Raw genomic sequence first — 9939 nt, 5'->3', positions numbered from 1 at the left:
TGAAAGTTAAACCATTGTTTAGTTGTCCAATTAAAGGTTCTGGTAACAAAGCCTGAAGCAGAAAAAAAAAATCACAAATTATGAAACTGAGTCTAGATATCTGTTTACAGGCATCAAAATGAAATAACCATATTAAGAATGTTGTAAAGAAAAAGATGTTCTTTCTATTGGTTAAACTAATATAACTAAAATATCAGATAGAATTACTGATATTTTTTGAAAAACATTATGTAGACTTGACATTTTTATTATATCTCAGTAAAGCAAGAAGACTGAAGTTTCTAAATTTATATTCTGGCATGTCAGTATCTATAATATGTATTTCTGATTAGTTCGACACTCATAAAGTTATACAAGAGTAAAAATAAAATCTAAAATTAGCAATTTTGAGCACAGATGCTTTACCTAACAGAGTAGTGAAGAATGACAATTTATTTAATATTTCTTTTTGAAATTAAGACATTGATAAATTAATAAATTGAAATGTACACAAAAATATTATATCCAAAATTAAGTAACAAATGTGCAGAACTAAGAAGGAAAATGTTATCAATATCAAAGCTGCTTGTGGTTTATTAAGAAATGAGTACTTAATATTCTGTGTAAAGCCTCATTTTTTGCAAAAAGATTTATAGTCATTTATAGAATTACTATTGTCCAGCTCTTGAATAATCTGGGATTTATATGTACATATATATCAATATTACAAAGTACTACATACAAGTATCGTATTTAAATTTTGAAAATATTTTTTAAAATAACCTTTTTCTGCACCTTTGATGCTTCAAATGTCTATAATTACTCATCTTCCAGCTTTATCTTTTCCACATTTTAAAACACAAACGTCTTTGTAAATAAGATTATTTTTCATTTCTTGTTTTTATGAAAATATCCCTTTTTTGGGTTTTGTGTCAAGTTCTTCTTCACTTAAAAGCTCAAACTGTCATTTACTGCAGTTAGAAGAGGTAGATGACACTAAATAAGTATTTTTTGTTTCATAACATTTTCTTATTGGAAATGGTCAATTTTATGTTATCTTACATAATCTTTTATACTTCTAAATTTTGTTCAGTACTGTAGGCATAAATTTGTTCTTTGAAAATATGTTAAGTAATATTTACATTTCAAAGAATTTTGTACCTTTGTTGTACAGCTTTAATCTTTGTTGTACTGACGTGATAGCACCAAGGACTGACAACCGGTTGACTCGACTTTTAATATTAGATGCTGTTCCAAATTCATCAGCCAACATTTTCGAAACTCTTGATATTTGATCCTTTGGTGGGATAATAAGTGAAATCATGCTTGTGCCATTTCTGAAAGATAAGAAAGTAAAACTTACAATTAAATAACATGGATTTTTACATTTATTGCTAAATTGTTTTAATCCTTCTTTCCTATTCTTATATCAAATTGGGCTTATATGCATGTAATAAAACAGATGTATTTAACGTGTTTTTAATAACCTTGCAAAAATAAAAATCAGGTTCAAACACACACAATGTTAAAATCTACATTTTGCAAGGAAGATTAAGTATGACATGAGAAGACACAGCTCTTAATAACTAACACTATAACAAATTCAAATGAGCTGAATGGGAAACTTGTTTTAAAAACTTACCCTCTAGCTGCCTCGAGAGATTTAATTAGCTTCTTTACCTTCCAAACTTCTACATTTCTATCTGCACTTGAATCTTCCATGTTGACTACCATATAAAAAAATGATTCATCTCAGAGTAAAAGATAAGAATATTGTAATTCTTTTTATGTATTACTTCCTTTAAGATTAAAAGATAAATTGAAAGATTTATTAAGAAATACAGACTTTGTAATTTAATGGAGTCTCAGGGTGCCTATAAATGAATGTATACAAGTTAAAACATAGAAGCTTTTAAATGAATACAAAAACAAAAAGTATATACTGTATATATATGTGTTGGTCAAAATATGTTTTAATTGTTTTAAACCTTACCAGCTTTGGCCCAAAGCAAAATTCAAAATATTGTCAATAGACATTTTCAAATTTGTGACAGATTAGTAAAACTCAATACCCTTTCTGTGATACAAAAAATTCAAGTTGTTCTTATGCAATGCCCATTCCAACAAGTTATCATGCATGCTATTATTAAGGAATACAATTAAAAAGTTCAAGGGCAAGAGATCAGTTGTGCCCAAAAAGGAATACTGGATGATACATACATGAAGAAATCATCACCTTGGTAACTGAGACTTTTAAATAGCCTAGGAAAGTCTGAGAAGGTCTTCAGTTATCTTCACATAGCCAGGTGACTGTTTGTAAGAATTCAAAAACATATCCGAACTTCCACGTATGCAAATTCAGATGAACAATAGCTGCTCAAAGAGGACTACTAAAGTATAGTCTTGATAAGAACAATATTTTTGGACTTTATGGATTATTACAATATGTTTCTCAACTGTTTCTAATCACGTCTGATAAAGCAATATTCCATTTGTGTGCATAACTGTCAAGTTTGAGGAAATGAAAACCCATACAATACTCAGGTCTCAAGAGTGCTTGAAAATTTGTCTAAAAGTTAACATTTCCCTTAGTTGGAAATGTATTTTAGATTAATACCTACCTCTCTGCACCACTAAGAGTTGTTACTTCACATACAACTACTGTGAAATTTCCTGTACATACCACAGCCTTGAACAAGGTCTTACTCCTACACGTCTACATGTATTGCACAAACCTATGATGTAAACGTCATAACAATGTAGCCTTCTACCAATAGAAGAACGAAAACTTTGTGTACAGTGATCCCCATGAGCACTAGCATATGATCATAGGCTCATTTTTGATGAAGCAAAAAAAAAACAATGTAAGTGTGGAGAAAGGGTATAAAGGTTGTCCTATTCACTAAATTAACACTAAAAAACTCAAAGCATAATTCATATATTTATCAAGCTTTCACTCAAACCCCTTAAATTAGCTACATCTACCATATCTGAAGGCAACCCGTTCCAAAAGTCAACCACCCTGTTAGAAAAATAAAGCTGTCTCAGCTGAAAATGACTCCTATTCTGCCATTCTTACCATTAAATACAAAAAAGATTATGTATAAACACTATCAATTCCCTTAAAAATCTTAAACATCTCAATGAGATCCCTTTTAACTATACTTTTTTTTCAAAAGGAAACAATTTCAGAGATCTTAAATTGTTCTCAAATGACAACTTCCATTCCAGATGTCATCCTAGTAGCCTTCTGGATCCTTTCCAACAATTCAATGTCCATTCTAAAGTGAGAAGCCCAGGACTGAACACAGTACTCCAAATCTAGCCTAACCAATGATTTATGTAATGAAATTATAACCTCCTTAGATTTGTATTCAATATTTCTGTAGATACAACCTAAAATACCATTACCAACAGCACATTGCTTGGATGGCTTAAGTGACTGATTTCTTCCATAACACTGTTAAGATTATTCCCATCAAACTAATACTCATAATTCAAATTGTGATATCCCATTGCATTACCTTGCATTTATTATAATTAAAAATCCAACTCATCAAATAATCCAATTCATTTTGTAAAGCAGTAGCATCCTCCTTACAGTCAGCAACACCCAAAACTAATGTCATCAGCAAATTTATATAATCTACTGACCATTCCTTCACGTATGTCATTGATGTAAATTACAAAGAGCAATGGTCCTAACATTGAGCTCTGAGGTACCCCACTCGTGACATTATTTCTACTTTATTCCATCTAGCCAGTTTTCTATCCAATGAGCCAACCTATACCACACACCTATATAAATAATTTTTTTAAAAAGCCTTGTATGTGGCGCCTTGTCAAAAGCTTTCTGAAAATCCACACCCATACCTTCACCTACATAAGAACGTCAAATTATTAATAAAGTAAAATTTTCCCCTACTGAAACCATGCTGATTATCCAACAAAATTTTACATTTTGTTAAAACTTTGCATAGCATCTTTAATCAGACTTTTGAAAGCTTCTCTCACCACTGATGTAAAACTAATAGACCTATAATTACTAGAACAACTTTTATCACCTCCCCTGAAAAGAGGAATAACATTGGCCAACTTTCATTCTGCTGGCACCTGCCCACTATTCAAGGACTAACAAAAAATAGTAGAAAATGACTCGCATATCCAATCCTTTACTTCTTTCAAAATCCTTAGGTAAATATTATCTGGCCCAGGAGCTTTATCATTCTTTAAACTTCTCATTTTTTTCTTGACAAGCTCAGAGTTAATGTGATCATCTTGTTCAAACTTGTTTGTATCTAGCAACTGTTTAGAAAGAGGAATATTCATTAGTAAAAATTGAAGAAAAAACAGAATTTAATAACCCAGCCATTACATAATCATCAGATAATAACCTTCTTGTATCATCCCTCAAATTTTGCTTACCCTTAATATATTTGAAGAAATCCTTATTATTCATTTTTACATTTTCAGCCAACCTTTTTCATAGTTTTTGGTTTTCTAATTTCCCACTTGACTAACTCTATTGATCTTCTATAATCCTTCAATTCTACCATCATTGCAGTCAAATTAAACTTCTTATAGTTATAATGCTTTTCAGTTTTCTTTAAATTGTATCCTTTGTGAGCCAACCTGTTCTTTTTTGTTTTACTTGTAGTCACTCATCTTATTATGCCTATCTTGCATTTATTTTTTAACATATTTGAGCTCTGAAAAAAGAAATAATTGTAGTTGTAGGTTATATGATAAACATGACAAGCCAGTAATATCATGTTATCACTGAAAAAAATTAAAAGAGAAAAAATAGTATAAAAAATTATACACAAATTTTGGTCCCCCTGATTACTATTATTTTACTATCATATTATGATCTGTTCTTAGTACTTTGGGAAAACAACATTTTTATGCTTACAAATAATAGAAGAATTATATTTCATAGGCCTGCATAAGATCATGAAGACATGGTTTAATGAATTCCACCTTTACTTTTAGGAACATAAAACTTAAATTTTTAAAACTAAGCTTACTTTCCATGAATGTATCCAACTCTATTGCTGTTATAAATATAACTCACTTCCACCTTCTTTTGCATATGAATAATAATATTATAAATCAGTTTCTAAGTATTACTACTATACTACTACTTGGTACTAATGTTATAATAGTAATAGTTTATTAATACTTACTCTAGTGCTCTACTCCTTGTTCTCCAGTCTCACAAGAACAAACTGATGGTACTACTACTTTTAAGTTACTGGTAGTACAGATGGTTCACATTCTGTAATCTTAGTACTATTAGTATTACTATTACTTTGAGCCTAACAACAGCAAGTTGAGTAACACTAAATATGTTTTGACGGAGTCCTCGAAAACTAAAGCCAAGTTCTATTGGAGTCACTTACTATCAATTATAACTTATCAGTGAAAGTATACTTTTTCATAACTTTTTAAATTAGGAATAAGATATCATAAATTCTTTATAAAGGCATATATGTTTTATTTATACTACACATAACTTAAAATCGCTTTTGCTTCATCCTTTACGAGAACTTCTACACTTTTCGAAAATATGAAAATATTATACAGCTCGCCTCCTACATACGTCTGTTACGAAAGTAATGTGAAATCTCATTTGACGTCAAGACCAGATGTAAGACCAGTCAACAATGATCGAGTTTACAGCAACCCTTGTGTAATGACACTCTATGTCAGCAAACGAATTATATTTAATTCGTCTTTTTTATTACGTTTGTAGTTTCAACACATTAATATATCCACTCACAGGTAGAACGTTATTTTATATTTTTTTACTTACTATAGGAATTCTGCGTCCTTCTGTTTTCCAGATGGCGCTTTTTCATTTATTCATAATACAGCAACCGAAAAGGAGATGATGATAAAACTTTAAAGTTTAACTCTCGGTAATAGTAATGTAAATATATATTATATATATATATATACATACGTGATCAATCATTATGTGTCTTTAAGTTTAATAGTATAAGTTATAACGCATGGTATGAAGTTGGTAATTGAAATTTAAGTTAAACTTAAACTTAAAGTCGTTTTTTGGGTTTAATGTTAACAATAACTCGAAATTTGAATAAGTTGAATAACGAGTAACTTGAGAAGGTACAACACTAACATAATAATATTACTAGTAGTAGTAGTAGTAGTTAATTATTGTTAAAAGGAAAACATATCAAACTAGTGAAATATTTTAATCTGAACTGTATTTTGTAGCAAAGCAAGTGATGAACAGAAAAAAATTTTTGTTGTGATAATTCTTATAATTTATATGAGAATGTAGCAATAATATATTAACTTGAATAATTAGCACTAACTAATTTCATGTTGATGGAAAATGAAAAATTGAATGGGTGGTAAAAGTATTAACATAAAACAGTACAAGATATGTTAAGTATTTTGAATTAAGACATTATACTAAGTACATATCATGCTGGCATGAGATGTTCAATTTTCAAATAAAATTTGGTAAAAATCTTACTTGAATTTTACAATATTTTGTTTAATATTCTTAGTTTTTGTTTATGTAAGTTGATGATATATATATACATATGTACTAATAATAATATAGGACCTAGACCACTATTGTCTTTCATACCCCAGCTGGCCTGATAAGCCTTGGTATTTGGTAAAAAGCCTAGTCAACACTAGACGTGGCAAATGCGGTGTTGTTGACATATTATAAAAAATTATCCTTTGCTTTCAGTCATAGGTTTTTAGAATTGTAATGTGTTTCAACATAATCACAGATAATTTCATTTAACATCTTCAAAAGTTCATGAATTAGAATGATATAATGAACATTGAAATAAAGCTGGGAATTAGGGTGATTAAATTATAATCTTAATGGGGATACCATGACAGTTTTGCATAATTTAGCTTGTACTTATATTATGATTTTCTAGAGTAAAGAAGCAATTAACCATAAAATAATTTATTTATATTTATAATCCACAGATAAAAAGAAGAATGGTTTCCTTATAAATTCTATTTTATATTTTTAAAATATAGCACAGCATTAGATTTCAATTCCAGTTCAAACCAAAATGTTTTGTACTGCTCACCAGTAATTAACTTCACATGGACAAGATGGATGAGAATATTACTGGCTGTATATGTTTGATCTGTGGTATACCTGGAGCAGGAAAGAGCTGGTTCATTAAAAATTTAAACAGCTTAATAAATGAACAAGAACTCTGGAGAGAAAAAGATCATGTAATGATCAATATATGTAAAACAAAACAAGAGATAGTATCACAAGACGAAAAAAGAATTATCCAAAAGGCTAACATTTTCAAGCATGTCTACAACATTATTTATGATCAGTTTGTTTCATCAGACACGCAACAACAACTGGTAAGTCTACACTTATGTTGATTTTTACATAGGATAAATAGGACTTGTCTTTGTGTGTGTGTGTGGCTCATTCAATACATTTTTGAAAACTATCATAACTACATTTATTTAAATAAATTGACTCCCACAACAACCAAAAATTATTAACATTTTAAATCAAATTGTAAAATTGATGCATAACTTTTATTTTTAAAATCTTAGCTATTTAATTTCAGGATAATACTTATTACATAGTCAATAAAAAGATTGAGATTCAAAGACACAAACTAATATTTTCAAATCATTTTCTGAAGACAATTAAACTAGAAAAAAATAAGCATTGAATATCATGTATTATAGTTAACCTCTGAATGTATGTTCTATGTTTAGAAACATATACATTATTGTAATGATTTATTGCAAAATTATTAATCCTGTAAGCAGCTTTTATAATGTATCTGATTTAAAAATTATTTCTTTGATTTGTTTTAGTGTATTTCATGGTGCATACACATCCTTTAAAGTACTTGAAATTGAGAACAGAATTTCAAAGGCTTGAAAGTGCCTGAAAAGGGGCCTTATTTGGCAAAAGTACTTGAAAATATTATAATAGCAAAACATATTGGTATATTTAACTTTAATGCATGTTGTGGAGTTGAGCGAAATAAAGTCTTTCTTTTTTGTCTATATTCATATGTTGAACAAATAAATAGGAATTTTATAAAATTTCAGTGAAATGTGATTGCTTTTGATATAGATTTTAGCTTCCAAAAAGTGCTTGAAAAACATTCTGAGAGTGCTTTTAAAGTCCTTGAAATCGATCTGAGCAATTCAGTATGAACCATGGTATTTACATTTAATATGTATTTACAGATTCTTGAGCCAGGAGCTTGGAGAGGGAGTAGAAAAAGCCTAATTGATAATGTTGAAGCACTTCTAAATGATGTTGGCTTTAGGCCTGAAAACAGAAAGGAAGATGTAGCAGTAAAGAGAGATTGTTCAAGTGAAAATATAGTATTACAGAAAACTTTAAGTGAAAGCAATTTAAAGCCAAGCTGTTCTGGTCACTGTGTGTTGTTTCTTGTAGAAGATAACATGTATTACCATAGCATGAGATACCAGTGGTTTCAACTAGCAAAGAAATGTGAGTATAAACAAAATGTCTTGGTGACAATTTATCAACTAGTTGTTTAATTCATTATTATAAGTGATTACAAATAAAATGCACCAGTTTAATTATTTTAGAAATACATCATGAGCCTTAGGATTGTACTGTTATAGTTTATTTCCTCATCTCATTCTATCCCACTTCTGGTTTATGAATAACATGTAGATTGTTTACATATATGTTGATATATTAAGGTTACTTGGAGGGAAGAGATCTGCATGAATATCCTATAGCAATATTGCACTGCACTGATAAGTATGTAAAAAATTAAACTCACTATTCTGCACACCTGCTTTATACTTTTGTCACATTTCCTTAGTGCATCTATATAGAAATATTTTGCTTTACAAGAAGAACTATGTCAATGACAAAAGTTCTCAAAGCAACACCAACTTTCAGTGGTATTGCCTGTGTTGTAGTGATTTGTTTTCTTATCAGTTAATACAGCGAATTAATAAAAAGAGTGTAAACCACTATTTCAAAAAAGTACATCCTACTTTAGAATAAATTTTTAATAAGTTCTCATAAAAGCAAGATAGCTGTGTAGATAATATAATAATAATAATAATATGTAATGCATCTCATTTATATATATAATAGCCAAATATCTGTCTGTCATGCACTGTATCTCTAGAACGGTTAATCATAGAAAAAGAAATCATGCATCAAAATCCTTCTTTTCAAGAGTACATTACAAGAAAATTATGCATTTATTGAAATTTCATTTCAATAATCAACATCAATTCATCAGTCTTCATAGGAACTGAACAGTCAATATGAGAAGAACTTAAGAACAAAATTTGTCTTTTTGTGAGGGAATTTCACGAAAAAAAAGGTACTTCCTCCATTGACTGATTGAAAGACATATTTCGAAGGAACACTAAACTAAAAAAATGCACAAGTAGAGGAACATGTTTGAATATATATTTCTTGTTGTTCAGTTTATATGTATATAATTTTTTTTTTTTTGTCTATCTGTATTATATACATGCAAGATTTTTGTATGATGTCAAATAAATTGATTTGAATTGGATATCTCCCCTTTGACACTTCTTATAGAGATGACAGTAGTTAAAAAGTGCTCACTTTGGTAGCAGTCTTTTCTTGCACACAGTAAAATGACCAGGAACTGTGGCATCCAGCTGAAAAAAATCCCTGTGGCTACTTAGGAAACCTGGGCATTCTGTTGTGCTGGTTACACCCATTGCATTGAAACCCAAACATTTTTGCCAACAATGCATTGCAGTCAGTCTCATTTGCTTAAAAACAAAGATAGTGCAATTTTCCTTATTGAAATAACATGGAATGTCAAAATATGGTTTTAAACGGCCCACTAGACAGTCATATTGCATTTATGCTATTGTTACATCTCCGTTTGTTAATTAACTTTCCGTAACTTCGTTCCGACGAAACTTTAGCGACACAAGTCC

At 29.6% G+C, this 9939-nt stretch overlaps 2 protein-coding genes across 7 annotated transcripts in view; one reads left to right on the top strand and one right to left on the bottom strand.

Annotated features, from left to right (window-relative positions):
- Positions 1–5547, bottom strand: part of LOC106459381 (eukaryotic peptide chain release factor subunit 1) — a 26526-nt gene extending 20979 nt beyond the window's left edge. The window contains exons 1-3 of one of the 3 annotated variants that reach the window (XM_022385845.1): positions 5162–5547; positions 1622–1706; positions 1141–1316 (exon numbers count right to left, since the gene is read on the bottom strand). In XM_022385845.1, the coding sequence (XP_022241553.1) occupies positions 1141–1316; positions 1622–1701 (256 nt within the window). In that variant the 5' untranslated portion in view covers positions 1702–1706; positions 5162–5547. Of the gene's footprint in view, positions 1–1140; positions 1317–1621; positions 1714–5161 lie in introns of those variants that run through there. The other 2 variants (XM_022385844.1, XM_013918996.2) reach the window with 2 other exon arrangements.
- Positions 5548–5633: 86 nt separating this feature from the next.
- The window catches only part of LOC106459379 (L-seryl-tRNA(Sec) kinase-like), a 25985-nt gene continuing 21679 nt past the window's right edge, over positions 5634–9939 (top strand). For 3 of the 4 annotated variants that reach the window (XM_013918995.2, XM_022385846.1, XM_022385848.1), the window contains exons 1-3: positions 5807–5900; positions 7018–7362; positions 8215–8485. In XM_013918995.2, coding sequence (XP_013774449.1) covers positions 7087–7362; positions 8215–8485 — 547 coding nt within the window. In that variant the 5' untranslated portion in view covers positions 5807–5900; positions 7018–7086. Of the gene's footprint in view, positions 5764–5806; positions 5901–7017; positions 7363–8214; positions 8486–9939 lie in introns of those variants that run through there. The other variant, XM_022385847.1, reaches the window with a different exon arrangement.

Source organism: Limulus polyphemus, unplaced genomic scaffold (genome assembly GCF_000517525.1).
Source record: "Limulus polyphemus unplaced genomic scaffold, Limulus_polyphemus-2.1.2 Scaffold599, whole genome shotgun sequence".
NCBI classification, from domain to species: domain Eukaryota; kingdom Metazoa; phylum Arthropoda; class Merostomata; order Xiphosura; family Limulidae; genus Limulus; species Limulus polyphemus.
This window is presented reverse-complemented; position numbering and strand designations above follow the sequence as displayed.